Source organism: Dendropsophus ebraccatus, chromosome 3 (assembly GCF_027789765.1).
Source record: "Dendropsophus ebraccatus isolate aDenEbr1 chromosome 3, aDenEbr1.pat, whole genome shotgun sequence".
Classification (NCBI taxonomy): Eukaryota; Metazoa; Chordata; class Amphibia; order Anura; family Hylidae; genus Dendropsophus; species Dendropsophus ebraccatus.
In genome coordinates, this window is record NC_091456.1 from 110,207,520 (window position 1) to 110,225,547 (window position 18,028).

At 41.6% G+C, this 18,028-nt stretch overlaps 1 protein-coding gene across 2 annotated transcripts in view; it reads right to left on the reverse strand.

Annotated features, from left to right (window-relative positions):
• SSBP4 (single stranded DNA binding protein 4) overlaps positions 1 to 18,028 on the reverse strand; it is a 426,420-nt gene that overhangs the window by 83,664 nt on the left and 324,728 nt on the right. For both annotated transcript variants that reach the window (XM_069962485.1, XM_069962486.1), the window contains one exon: positions 9,058 to 9,147. In XM_069962485.1, the coding sequence (XP_069818586.1) occupies positions 9,058 to 9,147 (90 nt within the window). The remainder of the gene's footprint in view (positions 1 to 9,057; positions 9,148 to 18,028) is intronic.

Below are 18,028 nucleotides of genomic sequence, written 5' to 3' on the forward strand. Positions count from 1 at the left end.
CTTTTCTTAAGATATAATGCTATACACCTGAACCAGGTATTTTAGTCTCTCAGGATAAGATGGATGTGATATACACACTTTCAATCAGAAGGGTCCAAGTATGGAAATTGGATATAAATATATATATATATATATACACTCACCGGCCACTTTATTAGGTACACCATGCTAGTAACGGGTGGTCTTCTGCTGCTGTAGCCCATCTGCCTCAAAGTTCGACGTACTGTGCGTTCAGAGATGCTCTTCTGCCTACCTTGGTTGTAACGGTTGGCTATTTGAGTCACTGTTGCCTTTCTATCAGCTCGAACCAGTCTGCCCATTCTCCTCTGACCTCTGGCATCAACAAGGCATTTCCGCCCACAGAACTGCCGCTCACTGGATGTTTTTTCTTTTTCGGACCATTCTCTGTAAACCCTAGAGATGGTTGTGCGTGAAAATCCCAGTAGATCAGCAGTTTCTGAAATACTCAGACCAGCCCTTCTGGCACCAACAACCATGCCACGTTCAAAGGCACTCAAATCACCTTTCTTCCCCATACTGATGCTCGGTTTGAACTGCAGGAGATTGTCTTGACCATGTCTACATGCCTAAATGCACTGAGTTGCCGCGATGTGATTGGCTGATTAGAAGTTAAGTGGTAACGTGCAGTTGGACAGGTGTACCTAATAAAGTGGCTGGTGAGTGTATATATATATATATATATCACTTTTTTTAAAGATGCAATGCTATACACCTGAACCAGGTATTTTAGTCTCTCAGGATAAGACGGATGTGATATACACACTTTCAATCAGAAGGGTCCAAGTATAGAAATTGTGTATATAGCACTTTTTTTTAAGATACAATGCTATACACCTGAACCAGTTATTTTTGTCTCTCAGGATAAGACAGATGTGATATACACACTATCAGAAGTATAGGACTTGTACAGTATATCTGTTCTGCACGTTTTTGTTCCGTGCACCCTTTTCTGTCCAATGCCTAATCTATCTATCTATCTATCTTTTGCGCTCTCTATATTTCTCTCTCAATCACTAGATGTTTCTCCTCTCCGCTTTCCTAATCTTTCCTTTCCTTTCCCACAGTATCTTCTCAGTAGTCTGTAGTACACAACAGCAGCTTGCTTCCTCTCTCTCTCTCTCCCTTTACACACTGCGTGGTGCGGTCATGTGAACGCTCCTTTTAAAGCAATATCGACATCACACAGGGGGTGGGCTAGTACAAGATCCCTGCTGATTGGATGTGTTCCGGGCATCATGGGAAAGCGCTTTTCCCACCCGGAACACTTCCTGCTTTCTAGAATGGCGGCTGAAAAATCTGAACTGGATCCCATACCGTGCGAACCGGTTCGCTCATCTCTAGCCTGGGGCCCTGAGCTCCTGGGGGGCCCATGGCCACCCAAAAAGACTTATACTTTCAGTGGTATACTGTCTCCTGGCTCCATTTTTGCCATGATTTGCAAAACATTGCTGCTTTTTTACTGCAATTTACCACAAATCAAGGCATCATGACATTGTCTATCCTGTACTATGAGCACCACGCTAGTGCTGCCATAATTACAGTGGGGTGGGGGGCCCAGGCTTAGTGAACAGCCTATGGTAAAGTTAACCCAACCCTGAGTGCTTTGCTTTGTCATCTCTACATATAACATATTTTGCAGTACTACATCAGGTCTTGTCTCCTATGAGGCAGACTATTATGACACATTCTATCCCAGGATTCTAGTACTGCAAGGTACCACTGCTAACCATTGAGTCACCATGCTACCCTATGCTGATCTGCAATGTCAGCTTCAAAACTATTGGCTGACTGTTGAGTTTCCAGTTCTAGAAGGTACATTTTGGTACATTGGTGACAGTGAAAGAAACAAACAGAGAAAGCAGATTCTATGAAGGACCATACATAATGTATAAAATTTGACAGAACAGATTAATCAAGCAAGCAGTCGTATGGTTACAGCTTTGTGCTATCTATACATCCCAACAAAAGAGCCAAAAAGACAAAGAAGCACCAAGTAGAGCAATCGTCTAGTGTCTTCAGTTTGTATATTGCACTGAAATAATAATGTAGCAGTTCGGGATTGTAGAATTAGCATTTAACCTCTCGCTGATCATGTTAACCCCTCTACTGGGTAATGGCAAGAGGATACAAAGCAACACAGTAGAGAGGAGGCAGCAAAAAGTCATCCCATCTCCAAGCCTACTATCCTTGTGCTTGTGAAGCTCAGACAAGCACTGTCTGATAATCCTGTTTAGAGAGGTCTCCTGCTCGCTGATATACACCCTTTGGGATACAAGAGGGCTTAGCACTGCTTGATTTAGACTACATGGCCAGTGTTTAAATGCTTGACTTGCTGAGGAAAAAAACACAGCTTAATACAGCTGTCTTGAATCCTGTCAAACAGAATTTGAGGAATGTGTGTGTGGACAGGAGAGTAGAATGGGAACTAAGAAGGCAAAAAATTAGGGAAATATTTCCGAATGTTAAAAGTAAATGTGAACTTAACAAAATCACAATGTTATGTTCAGTCTGATTTGTTAATATATTTTTTAAAACATATGGTACGTCATTCATTTTTAAAAAGGAAACTATAACTGGCTTTAATCCCACGGATAGAACGGCACCGTCACGGGGAAGCCGGTGCCATGGTCCGTTTTTTGAACCACGGCCCGGTTCCCGTGTACGGCGCAGTTCTATGCAAGGGTACCGGGCCAAGGCTGAAGCACAGGAGGTGGGCTGGCCTGCCCCCAGTGGGAGGGAATTCCCTCCCCTCTATGACGCGGCTCCATTAGCCGCAGCACCAGCTTCCCCGTGACGGCGCCGTTCTATCCGTGGGTGAGATTAAAGAGGATGTACCTGATGGTACATCCTCTTTAAGGTTTTTTTAACCTGATAACTTTTGTGCAGGAGGCTCTACAGGGCTGCACAGGGTAGGGCTGGCTTCACACTAGCTCAATATGAATGTTTTTTTGCATCAGTATGACAGCCACGGGTCCTGGCTTGACCATGGGTCTGATGAACTGAAAGCTGACAGTCTGCTGCAGGAATCAGGTTACAATCTGTGGCCATAATATGGAGGCAAATATGTATCCATAGTGCGCTAGTGTGAAACCAGCCAAGCTTAGTTTGTAACGAGCCACCCTAAGATGGTATTAATAGTAAAGTAACATATAAATAATCCAAAGTTTATTGTACTTCACAAAATGCATGCAGATAGATTTGTGATAAGAACATAGGTTTGTCTAAAACTAGTGGCATATGGGTATTGCTGGATTAGGGCATTCTTATTCCGAAGCAGTTATGCCTAAGGCCAAACAAGTAGATCTGAGAATCTGACACAGAAAAAAAAATGCTTGACTATTTCAAATTAAAAGGACCAAATTGTTCCAATTTTCATTGATGAAGCCAGTCCAGAAATGTATGTATCCCATCTTATCCAGCCTTGTGTATATCTGGCTTTAAGGTAAAATCACAGCTAAGCATCCCGGGTTGAATAGTATAAAACTCTAATTCCCACACAAAACTCCTCTTTTTACAATCTAAGAAACCCCCTAAGGGTACAAACCCACACACAGTATACACAGCAGATACGCAACAAATACGCAGCAAATTCGCAGCAGATTTGGTGGTGCAGATTTGATGCTGTGTTCAGTTATTTAGATCTAATCTTCTGCATATTTGCTGCGTATTTGCTGCGTATCGCAGCAGTAAATACGCTGCTTATACGGTGTGTGGGTTTATACCCTAACTCTTTGCACCTTGTTTTTTTTTCTTCTCTGCAGTTCTCTCTCCATGTTCCCTGTGTCTTCCTGGTTTCTCCCCACAGCTGCCAGTACAAATTCAGACCAGGTCTCTGAAGTGACAGACTGCTCAGCCAATCACTGGCGGGGGCGGGACCACTGTGGCTGGTGATTGGCTGAGCAGTCTGTCACTTTAGAGACTGGTTCTGAAATTTTACCAGCGGCTGCAGGGAGAGTGGAGAGGTAACGTATACAGTTTATTATAGTATATACAGCAAGGGCTGCATGGACATCGCTTGTTTACTAAAGTAATCAGGCTATTTAATATGGCCCTAACTTGCATTGCCTGAGACCACAATAATTAGGTCTGTGGTCATTTATGATATGAGAGATACTATATGATTGACCGATCCAGACAGGATGACAATTGTACTATCATAAAGAATGTGAATGAATGCATGTTTGAAATTTGCAGCTTATAGTCGAATGAAAAATCTGAAAGCAGCCCAAACGTTAGTAAACCATTCCCCACATGCTGTGGACTGTCAGTAAATGCTCGGAGTTGTACTGTTTGCAGCTTATGTAGTTGGAGGGTCCTGGGTGCATTGATTTATAATGATTTATGCCTGTAAACAGGCATAATTTAGAATTTAGAGGTGTGTGATTGCTAAAAGCACCCATTCCCCTATGGCCATCAGTCGACAGGCGAGCAAACACCTGCTTGTTTGCTATCTGGATCTTTTGGGCGGCCATATAAATTAATGTTATTGGTTGTGTATACAGGGGATGTGTGGCTGATAACAATGTATTTAAATGCAAAGAGAGGTGTACAGTGGGTTAAACTTTCAGCAATAATTACAAGTGACTGATTTAGAGAAATTAGAGAATCAAGAGAATAAAGCTGCACATCGCCCTCCTCCCTCACCACACACACATACCGACCAGGGGACACTGCTGTCTTCCCAGTGGCACCCCCAGCTCAGATCAGCTGTAAGGAGATAAAAGAGAGCAGGACTAGATGCTCTCTTCTGCTGTGTCCAGGCCAGGTCACAGGAGGAGACTCTCTCCCATGGGTGTTGCAGCCTGTTTATGCAGGATCATTAGCAGAGCTGCCAGTGAACATCCAGAAGTTCCTGGTGCACTCAACTCTCCTCCTTACTGCAGTCACAGAAGACAAAAAGGGCTCTCCCAGGAGCGGGTGCTGCATGTTGGGGGGTGCACTGGAGCCTGAGCCGGCTGCCCTGAGCACAGACAATATGTTGGCCACTGCTGAGTGTGGTGGGGGAGGGCGCCCCCTGGCTGTCAGCACCCCATGCTGTCGCCAGTCCCACACAGTACTAGAAATGGCTCTGGATTAGGCATATTCACAGCATATAACGTTTACTTGAAATTTAGTTATAAACCTTTTTGCACGAAGACTGAGGTTAATAGTCATTTAGCCTTGCCTGCCAAGGCTACACTGTTCAACTTCTTCTAGGAAAGTAGCAATATGGAACCATATTTACTGCTGGTTCTGCAGGAAATAACAGCAGACTGACGTTCCAGGCAGAGACTGCTTCACTTTATCGATTGTTGGCACACAGGCTTATCCAGCAGCCAGAGAGTCTACATGAAGATAAGCTTGTTGGATGTTTTGGAAAGGCTTTGCTTTCAATGAACTATGCGGTAAACAAGCAAAGGGTTAGCGGCACCTGTCTATTGCGTGTTAATAGACTGCGCAAGGAAAGGAAACAGGAATCCCCAGAGTGAATCCATCCATTACAGCAGAAAAGCAATAATCCTCTTTGATTATATGCCATAAGAATACAGAATACTTCTATCTTTATATTTTTGTATGTTCTTGCTGACATTATAATATTTAGGTCTGGAAATGTATTTTTGATCTACTTTAGTTTTTCGCATAAGATATAAGCAATCATGTAACCATCCAGTTTGTTTCACTCGAGAACTAGTAAAGTTCTGTGTCTAGAGTCTGGAGTAGTTCATACTTTTTATTTACGCTGTTCACCGTGTGGAAAAAAAATATTGTTACATTTTAATAGATCAGACAATTCCACACGCTACCATATATAATATGTTTATTTTTGATTTTTTTTTTTATATTTTTGTTTGTATAATGGGAAAGGGGATAATAAATCTTTATTGGGGCATTTTTATTGGTGTTTTTTAATATGTTTTAAAACTTTTCTTTTAATTTTTTTTACACATTTTGCATTGCATATATAAGTCCCTAGGGGACTTATATATGCAATGCTCTGATTGCATATACTGATGAATGTTATGCCATAGCATAGCATTCATCAGTATTATCTGCAATCTGTACATAGAGCCTGTCTGAGAGCTGATCACCAATCTGACAGGATGGAGGTAAGTGGCTTACCCCTGCCTGTCAGTACAAGTGATCTGGAGCCGATCAGTCAGTGACAGGTGCCTGTCCTGTCACTGGCTACCTTAAAACGCTGTGATCGATATGCATCGTGGCATTTACGGGGGGGTAATGACTACGGCTGCCTGTCGTTCCCGGGTCTTAGAACAGTAATGTGTGCAGGGCCAATCGCCCTACACACATTAAAACACCTTCACAGCCAGCTGTAGTGTAGTAGTTAGAAAACGCACAACTGAGTAATTTTTGTGTACTATTAGAGTATCCCAAGCTAGAGCTGTTAAACAACTACAACTCTTATCATGTCCTGATATGTTTGGTATATTCCTGGGAATAGGGCTGCTGTTTTGCAGGCTGGGTTCACACTATGTATATTTGAGGCTGTATTTGTGAGGCTGTATAGCAACCAAAACCAGGAGTGGATTGAAAACACAGAAAGGATCTGTTCACATAATGTTGTAATTGAGTGGATGGCCGTCATTTAATGGCAAATTTTTGCTGTTATTTTAAAACAACGGCTGTTATATTGAAATAATGGCAGTTATTTACCGTTATATGACGGCCATCCACTCAATTTCAACATTGTGTGAACAGAGCCTTTCTGTGTTTTCAATCCACTCCTGGTTTTGGTTGCTATGAGGACCTGACTTGAGGACCAAATACTGCCTGAAGTATACAGTGTGTGAACCCAGCTTAAGGGTACAAACCCACACACCGTATACACAGCAGATACGCAACAAATACGCAGCAAATACGCAGCAGATTTGTTGGTACAGATTTGATGCTGTGTTCAGTTATTTAGATATAATCTGCTGCGTTTTTGCTGCGTATTTGCTGCGTGTTTGCTGCGTATTTGCTGCGTATCGCAGCAGTAAATACGCTGCTTATACGGTGTGTGGGTTTATACCCTTAGGCTGGGTTCACACTACGTATATTTCAGTCACTATTGTGGTCCTCATATTGCAACCAAAACCAGGAGTGGATTAAAAACACAGAAAGGATCTGTTCACACACTGCTGAAATTGAGTGGATGGCCGCCATTTAATGGCAAATATTTGCCGTTATTTTAAAACAACGGCTGTTGTATTGAAATAATGGCAGTTATTTACTGTTATATGGCGGCCATCCACTCAATTTCAACATTGTGTGAACAGAGCCTTTCTGTGTTTTTAATCCACTCCTGGTTTGGTTGCAATATGAGGACCACAATACTGAGTGAAATATATGTAGTGTGAACCCAGCCTTACATGGTAATTTGCTTTACTGAGGCAGAATTACATCATGAAGGCTGATTATTTTAATGGGCTAGGCAACTAGTATATACAATTATATGCTTATAAAATGATATGGGAGTGATGTATAATCTGTACCATGTGTGCTGCAGTCACGATGTCACTTTCCTTACTGCACCCCTGCCCTTACTTGGCAGGCTGTGAGGGCAGATGACATCACACCCACAAAGTTTAGGAGAACTGCAGATAAGGCAGGGGAATGGGGCCAATGGCTAAATGGGGCTAAGATAATAAAAAAAAAGGGTCTAGGGAGGATTAGCAAGTCTGCATGTATTTTTTTTAACACACTTGATGATAGGTATGCTTTATTAATTGGGCATTTGTGGAAAATATATAGCCTATAAACAGAGCAAGAGGAGGGAATCTGATTACTGCTTCTAGGAGAACACACATACTGTATACCATACCGTACCATTGCCGAACAGTGTCCAGAAACAATAGCTTTTCACAATATGGCTGTACTTTACATTGTAGTCAATAGTTAATAGAATTGGGTGCAAACCCAACAATGTCAGCAATTCAGTTGTAAAAAGATAATGTTCCTGATGGTGATACAGCAGTATCAGCTGCAGGAATGTGCCAAACGCCACCCGGCGTCTGGCAGTAAAAAAAACCTGTCCGTTGCTATACATATGTTGTGTGAACTTAGTCTTAAAGTGACACTTTAAGTTTGATAGAGTTGAAAACGGATGTGTTATGTGTAGCCATGAAAATTTCAAATGCTATAAATAATTCCCCAGTCTACAATGACATTGATTACACATGAAAGGTTGATTACACATGAAGTTATGGGACTAGTCTCTTGGTTGTAAAAATAGCTGGGCACATGCCATGCACACTACAGCTTTGTGGGACAAAAAAACCAAAACAAATGATTATATACAAATTTTATGTACAGTGGTACCTTGGTTTAAGAGTAACTTGGTTTAAGGGTACAAACACACACACCGTATACGCAGCAGATTAGATCTAAATAACTGAACACAGCATCAAATTTGCACCATCAAATCTGCTGCGTATCTGCTGCTTATACGGTGTGTGTGTGTGTTTGTACCCTAAGAGCGTTTTGCAAGAAGAGCTCACAGTTTTTCAAAATTGTGACTTAGTTTAAGAGCATTGTTTTGGTTTAAGAGCTCCCTGTACTGGGTGGGAGGGGGAGTTTGGGGAGGGGCATGGTCTGCATAGCGGGGTCTACAGCACTGTACTCTGACCCAGGGAGTATTCCTCAACCTTTAAATCATAGCAGATCCACTTCAGGCTGGGGCTCACATCAGGGGACAGAATATAAAATCATTATTTTGGGGTGTGTAACAAATTGTCTTCATTTCAATAATTTCTTATAGGAAAATTTGCTTTGGCTTAAGAGTGGATTTGGATCACAAGCACAGTCCCAGAATAAATTATGCTCGTAATCCAAGGCACCACGGTAATCTCACTGAAAGTGATGGAGAAGGATCGGCAGCGGAAATTCGCTGTGGATCAGTTACGTGTGAACCCACCCTTATTATGCTTATTTTGAAGCAGGTGTTATCAATAGATAAAATTTTATAAAAGTAAAATACTTTTAATATTTGAAATTATTTGGATTTATAAACTCCAAAACAATTCAAACCATTTTTGTATGAACACAGAAACATTTTACCTGAAAGAACCCTGGGGGCATGGGTCCTCCTGGCATTCCATCATTGGGAGGCATGTTGCCCATCACAGGACTAGGAGCAGCAGCTGCGCTCTGTAGGAAAAAGTAAATTGGTATTAACATGATGTCTCTTACCACATGTAGTCAGATGTACAGCTAGTTACTTGACAGATATGGGAGTCAACCACTGCCTTTCGTCTTCTAGGCTCTTCACACTACGTATATTTCAGTCAGTATTGTGGTCCTCATATTGCAACCAAAACCAGGAGTGGATTAAAAACACAGAAAGGATCTGTTCACACAATGGTGAAATTGAGTGGATGGCCGCCATTTAATGGCAAATATTTGCTGTTATTTTAAAACAACGGCTGTTATATTGAAATAATGGCAGTTATTTACCGTTATATGGCGGCCATCCAATTTCAACATTGTGTGAACAGATCCTTTCTGTGTTTTTAATGCACTCCTGGTTTTGGTTGCAATAGGAGGACCACAATACTGACTGAAATATACGTAGTGTGAACCCAGCCCTAAACTGTATCATTCAGAACTAGAGTGTACAGAAGGGAGAGAAGGCCCTATAGCACCATTACTGTGGAGTTTGATGTTTATTCCCCTCCCTACTACTTCTTTTTTGTCCTTTGAGGTAACCTCTGTGGCCTAGTTTATTTAAAGCAACCTGTTATTACTTTCTGCTGCCTGATCCACAAGTCATCGGGGTGGTGTTTTCCTGCTCCACCAGCCATTACTGATAGATATCTTACTCTCTGTATACGGAGAGATCTATCAATAAAGGGTGGCAGGCAGCAGCTACTAGGGGCCACTAATGGATGCCAGATGACATAATAGTTGTACCTTAGGAGCCCTAACCAGTCGAATCTGCAGGAATGTGGTCTGCTGGTAATTCATTGCAAGTCTGGGTATTATAGGATCATCTTTCTTGTTTAATTGAACAATTCCAATACTAACTATAGGGTAAGGTTCTACTATATAAGCAGTTTCCCATCATACTCTAGAAAGGGTTTCTAGGGAGAAAAATGATAACCAGTAAGTGGCCCTGTTTCTGTGACTGCATGCCAGGCTAGACACCTATGCCATATGGGTATTTGGCATTAATATATTCCCCGTATATACATAAATAGTGTTCCATGCAGTGAGGTAGCTTACTTTCAGGTGAATGTATGACTATTTTACTAAGTGACTGCTTTAATTCTTTTGTCATTTATTGGCTACATGGCACCTGCTGCTCCTTCTCGCAGGCTGCCAACTACTGACTGTTAATCCCGACCACATAATCCCAGACGTCACTCAACGTTATTACAGTAATTCTGAGTTGCTAAGCCGGGTAATTAAAGGGTTAAAGCAGAGAGAGAGACGATATTTTATTTAAGCATATCTTTCAGCTGAAGACATCCTCTCCAGGGGAAACCGTTTGGCACGATCCTAACTGCTGAAGGGCGGAAGTGTTTAACCAAAGTTGTGTCTTGTTACTATGACAACAACCGACTTCCAACCGTTTATCAAACTTGGCACAGAAATCACATTCCCTGAACAGCAAGTCCTATTTAAAACTGTGCACTTCCCTCAGTGTGAGGGTTATTTGTCTCTGAAGTGGGCAGGTCATATGGTATAGGGGAGACTTACACATTCTGTGTAGGACCTACATATATATATATATATATATATATATATATATATATATATATATATATATATCAAAAAACAGAAACAGGATCCGCGGAAACACTTGTCCGATGCACAGTCCCCAGGGGGCTCGACTCATTTCCCCAATCTCAATAGTGGAAGCAGGTAGAGGACAGCATCATGTTCCAATTAAAACGACTTTATTGTGCCAGTCTGCATAACAATGCATTGTTATGCAGACTGGCACAATAAAGTCGTTTTAATTGGAACATGATGCTGTCCTCTACCTGCTTCCACTATATATATATATACTACATGACATAGGTAGAGGAAATTGAATACAGTGACATTAGCAAATTGTACATGATGCTGGACATTTGCTGTTGATCTTCTGTAGTCACCCAAAGCCTGCACAGACAGTTGCTAGGCAACAGCCCAGTAAAATTCCAGTGGCGGTCTTATTATGCAGAATGCCAGAAAAAAACTCTCTGGCTTCAGACATCATCATTTCAGGTAACAATCATCATGGAAATCATTATAATATTTAGTCAAATCACAAATTATTAGATTGTAGTAGAAAATAGCCCATACGTCCTAATAAAATGAAACCTGAGTTGTGATTAGTTATGCTTCTCCAATTAGAAAATTTGATGGTAGTACACAAATCATATAGAACAACGGACATAATTGATTATGACTGTCCATATAATGAACGTCATCATTATTTACGCAATTTTTCATAAACTTTAAAGCGGCACATTACTAGATTCAAACTATGGCCAAGTTTAAGACTATGTTCACGCAATGTTTTTTTATGCAAAATCGGAGGCGCTGTTTTTAAAATAAAAGCAGTTATTTTACAGTAACGGCTGTCAGTAATGGTCATTAACATTATTTACCACCGTCATTATCCAACAACGGTCGTTATTTTGCCTAAAAAAGACATTGTGTGAATATAGCCTTAGATTATATTCACACAACGTCAAAAATAGAGAAAGGCTATGTTCACACAAAATCAAACATATTTTCAATTAAGCCGCATCCAAAGTCCAATTAGTAACCCCAAACTAGAATAATGTACATACACCAGTCATTGCACTAAGGGGAGGCCAGATAGCTAAATGACGTCCGATTTTAGACTCAAAATGACGGAAGTAATTTTAAACGGAGCTGAAAAAACATGTAAACATAGCCTTATACCTATTTTACTGTCGTACTTTGCTTTCATTTTACAGTGTGTAAACATAGACATACAGTGAACATATTAACGGAAAATAAAGTATCTATATTTACCCATCCCTGGGCCCCCGCATTGTTGCTTCACTGCACCCGGCCTCCTGAGGACCTCCAGCAGCTCCCACTCCTACAACGTCACAACCCAGCTCAGGCGTAACCGCAAATCAGTGATTGGGCAGGACACTGCTGCGGTCACTAACTGTAAGACCCTTCCCGCTGGGTCGTGGCAACACTGGAAATCAGTAAGTCTGTGACATGGCGCAGCGAGGGCACAGGGACAGGTAAGTTTAGATTCTTTATTATAGTGTTTTTTTTTTAAAGTTTCTTATTTTAGAACGTATCTTAGTTTACAACTTCTCTTACTACCTTCTGCCTGCACCTGCAGTTACCACAAGTGTGTCTATTTGGTATTGCACTGAAGTAAATGCAGTTATCCTGTTTTAGCTATTAGACTCTGGTTTATCATTTTTTTCACCCGCACCCATACACCTGTCTACACTTGGATTATCCTAAGTGATCCTACACATACAGAGCTGCCTCAATACCGCACAAGCTGCCCCAGCATCCAGCATTATTATGTTTTTGTTGTGGAAAACCCTGGACATCCCACAAGGTATGCCGTTTTGTCTGCGCCTGGCCTAATTATCATAGATAAAGTGCATGCATAGAAGAAAAACACCAGACTTAAAGTTGGAAGTAAAGTTCTTCCCTTGATCACACAAGCTTATATAAGGCACTTAGTAAATGAAGTGTCATAGCTTCAGCAGGCACAGTGTCTCTGGGTTGGTCTACTACTTATCTTGTTTCTGCTTCCACCCGGACCCAGTTTAGATCAGACAGGATGTTGTCCTGGTTGATGGCACCATCTTGCTACATTACAGCTAGCATATCAGCAGATCATATATTTACATGGGATTCAGCCATCTTGTAGAAGGAATGTATTAAGTATTTCAACCCTTTCCTCCACATTACCACATCCCCCTGCCAGCCCTGGATTTAGTGATCTACGGCATGCTTGCCTCTTTTTTCCCCCCACCCCTTCTTTTTCTGTGTGCGTGATTTGGTTTTCTTCAATTATGCAGAACACAGAGAGGTGGGGGAGGGAGAAAGTTTGCATGCCGCCGCTCAACATGACCTCTATGACACTTGAGCTTGGAAGGAAAATGCAATTTTATAACTTTGCAAACAACCATAGGCTAAGAGACAAATATAATTTGTTTTACCTTCCTATCAGCCATCTACCTATGTCTGCAGCTCTGAGCATGATATAGAACTGCCTTGAAAACAGCCATGTGTTTTTTTTACAACATGCTCAGCGTAGACAGATATGTAATACTGGACATATAGATATACTGCATCTAAAAGGTAGAGTTTATTACTGCAGGGTGCGATGAATGCAAGAAGCAATAAGGCATCGAAAATTAAAGAAAATATTGTTAAAAATGAGTTGTGTGACATATATCGGTGTGCGTCCACCAAACACCCTGTAATTGTAATATGTGCCATATTCAGAGATAAACTTTGCCTTGCTGCAGCTCTTTTCTACCAGTCTGCTTTTTACCACTTCTTGTGCTGTTAAACTTATTTATTATTATTACTTATTTATTATTATTATTATTATATTATTATTATTATTATTATTATCATCATTATTATTATTGTTACTATTATTGATATGCAATATATTTATACTGAACAACAATAAATGTTTCACAATACACAATAAGACTCACAGGTCTGCAATGGAAGCAATGGCTTTACATTTCTAATTTACAGGAAGGGTATTACTGATATGTGTCCTTTATTACGAAGAGGCAGGTAAGAGTTGTCAACACACAGGATTAAAAAAGAGAGGAGAACGCAGTCCACTTAATGCTGGAATTGTATTATGTGCCACAAATAATAGGAGATTGATATTAAGTTTGTTGTTTTCAAGAACAACTGGAAATGTAGGGGTTAATCTGCTTAAAATTCAGATATTGCCTGACTGCCGTCATTGCTCCTCTATCACCTCCTTCTCTGCTTCCACATTGCATCGGCCAAGGGAGAAAAGTACCTTGCTCAGCAAAGCCTCCTGCATATCAATGAGCCTAGAAACAGCAGAGAGGGGGAGAGCGCTGGGTGAGTTGGTGGAGGAGAGAGAATCGGGGGAGGGGAAGGTGAGGAACACAAGGCAGTGAGGGGGAACTAGGAGCTGAGTTGACGACTAGTATGGATGTACTGTGACGGGCTGAAAAATAGAAGTTTTTCACTCTGGATGAGGGTCAGTTCTAAATGATATAGGTAATAAACAATGCAACTGAAAATAGGAACATTTTTTTTTCTTTAAAGCGCTAAATATGATCGAATGTTTTCCTGGTCATGACATCTTGAAATAACGGAGTGTCCTGTAAATTACACAACTAGTCATATGAATGATGGTGATTTTGTACACACTTGACCGCGTGCTGAATATAATCCTCGACAAGTATGTTCAACCTGCCACAGTCAAGTGACTATATCAGATCATGTCAGCACCAAACATGGAACCAGTGGTCACGTTCTTTAGTGTTCATTTTTTAAGAATAAAATTGTAATTACAGTATAAAAGATTGGAAAATGGTATATAAAGAATGGAAAATCGAAATATAATAATATGTTTGCACACTCATAGGCTATGTTCACACAACAAAATAAAAATTGTTCGTTATAGCGGCAATTTAATTGACTTCAATGCAATGTATTCAAGTCAATGGAACGAGTGACCTCCAATGCACACAGAGTACAAACTGACGGACGTTGTCTGCCTGGACGTCAAAATAATGATCATGACAATAATTTTTGGACGTCTTTTGCAAACAGCGGACCTTATTTGTTAGTTCTTTTTTACCTTCCTTTCACCTTTTTTACTATTAAATTCAATTTACTTTTCAATTAAAGACACATCCAAAGAGCAATTAGTCCACCTAAACTAGAATAATGTACCAACAGTCGGCTAAACAGTTAAATGAAGTCTGTCATTTTAACCTCAAAATGACGGATGTAATTTTTTATTTCCAAAAACGGAGAGTAAAAAAACGTAGTGTGAACATAGCCCTACAGTCATAAGCTATGCACATTATAAACATTCAAGTGCTATAAAAGCTCTGACCATTTATAACAGGGATTGGAAAACTTTGGCTCTCCAGATGTTGAAAAACTACAATTCCTATTATGCCTGGAGGACAGCAAAAGCTATGGGGGGCCAGGTATGATGGGAATTGTAGTTCTGCAACAGCTGGAGGGCCAAAGGTTCCCCATCCCTGATATATAAAGTAAAATAAATGGTGTCAGAAAGGAAGTATTCCAATAGTTACTCAGGTTAGGTTCTCACCTGTGTTGAGATTTCTGAAAATAAAGCAGGACAATAAAAAAAAAAAAAAAAGCCTGAACCTGTGGATCATCTGTGCAATGTACACCAATGGAGTCCGATATATCCAATTCACTTTAACCCCTTAAGGACAGAGCCTGAAATGAACTTAAGGACTGGGCCAATTGTCACTTTAGTGTTTTCGTTTTTTCCTCTTCGCATTCTAAGACACATAACGCCTTTATTTTTCCACCTACAGGGCCATGTTTTTTTCAGGAACAGGTGTACTTTGTAATGCATCTTTTCAATCTGCCATAAAATGAATGACGGAACCCCCAAAATATCATTTATGAGGAGAATTTGGGACAAAAAAATGCAATTCCACAAATTTTGGGGGCCTACCACATTTACATAATGGACTTTACGGTAAAACTGACTTTTTTTTTCTTATTCTACAGGTCAGTCTGAACACAGCGATATGCATGTTTACTAGGTTTTCTAATGTTTTACTATTTTTATTAGCAGTAAAATTTTTTTTTTTTAGGTAAATTTAAAATGGCCCTATTGTGACTCTAGCTATGATCTCTAGTTTTTATCAGGGCTGTGGAGTCGGTAAGCCGCAGCTCCGACTCCAACTCCGACTCCTGAATTTTATCAGGCCGACTCCAAGTCCGACTCCTGAATTTTATCAGGACCGACTCCGACTCCCGACTCCGGCTCCTTCATAAATGGCCAGTCATATACCAGGGGAGTTATTTATGACACTGGCTCAGCAGCTTCTACCTAATGTCCTACATGATCCTGGGGCGACTTCTGAGGCAATAAAGGAATACTGTATATAAAGCAGCTTCTCCTGTGTGTGCAGTGGATGCAGCCAGTCTCCAGCCTCCATGTCCTGAACTACTCACAACTAGACTAGATGGAGCAGGTGGTCTTTTCCTGCTGACAATCTTCTATGTTTCTAACTAAATATTCACCATACTTAAAGAAACACTGCTAACAATGCCAGATACCTGTAATATAGATGTCAGCCATAGTGATATACAAGCGGTCACACATAGTGATATAGAGAGGGGTCACACATAGTGATATAGAGGTCACACATAGTGATATAGAAGGTCACTGTGGGGGCACGCAATAGCACACACACACACAGCCTGCTGCAGCCATAGCATTCACACACACAGCCTGCTGCAGCCATAGCACACACACACAGCCTGCTGCAGCCATAGCACACACACACACACACACACACAGCCTGCTGCAGCCATAGCGCGCGCACACACACACAGCCTGCTGCAACCATAGCACACACACACAGCCTGCTGCAGCCATAGAGTGCACACACACATACACACAGCCTGTTGCAGCCATAACACACACACAGCCTGCTGTATTTATAGCACGCACACACACACAGCTGCAGCCATAGAACACTGAAGAAAAACACACAATCTTCTCCCAGAGAGAAAACACCACACTGAGGACAGAGGTTACTGCTACACTACTTATGTCTTCTCCTCCTCTATATTACACAGGATATCTTCATATTACACTGCTGCTCATATACAGTCATCCAGCATCCAGGAAGAGAACAGCACAGATCTCCCCCCCCACACACACACAATGGACTCTTCCAGCTCAGAAACAAACTGCCAAATAGCTACTGACAACTTTTCCCCGACCACCCTTTTCTAATAGGGCCAGTGTCCTAATACTGATATATTCCCCGACCACCCTTATCTAATAGGGCCAGAGCCTATTAGAATGTTGCTCATAATATATATTCATGAGCAAAACTTTTTTTTTACAGCTGGAGTCGGAGTCGGTACATTTTTTTCCGACTCCAACTCCGACTCTAGCCAAAGCTAGCTCCGACTCCAACTCCGACTCCAGCCAAAACTAGCTTCAAATCCAACTCTGACTCCACGACTCCGACTCCACAGCCCTGGTTTTTACTAGTAACATTTTCTTCTAGATGAGACGTATTGATCGCTTTTTATTAATTTTTTTATACATAAAATGTAATTTAAAAAAAGCAATCTCTGTGGCTTTTTACCTGTTTTTATTGACGCCATTAACCATGTGGGAATAATATTGTTTTATTTTAATAGATCAGACGATTATACACGCTACAGTATATTATATGTTAATTAGCTTTATTATTTTTATGTGTTTTATGTATAAAACGGGAAGGGGTTATTTAGACTTTTATTGGGGTAGGGGCTTTGGGGCATTTTTAACCCCTAGACGACTTAGGAGGTACCGGTACGTCCTGGAAGTCTGTGCCCAGACAACCCTGAACGCAGTGGCGTAGCTATAGGGGTCACAGGGGTCGCCATGGCGACCGGGCCCCTACGCTAGGGGGGCCCGCACGGCCCCCCTTGCCACTTCCTCCTGTGCTCCCCCAATCCGGGGGGCAGCGGCAGGGGCGGGCTGGGCCGGGGGGCATATGCCCCCCGGCCCGGTCCCCCCGTGCAGTTAAATGGCCACGGCCGCCGGACCTCTTTAAGTTCAGTGAGCTTCCGGGTTGCCGGCCCTGGCCGGAAGCTCACTGATGCAGGACCGCGGCGCCGGGACTTCTCCTCCTCCTCGGCAGCTGACACGTCATCACGTCACATGTCAGCCACCGTGCAGTATAGAGGAGAAATCCGGGCGCCGCGGTCCTGCATTAGTGAGCTTCCGGCCAGGGCCGGCAACCCGGAAGCTCACTGAACTGAAGAGAAGCTGGCAGGGAGATCAAGGATCCAGGTGAGGTGAGTTTAT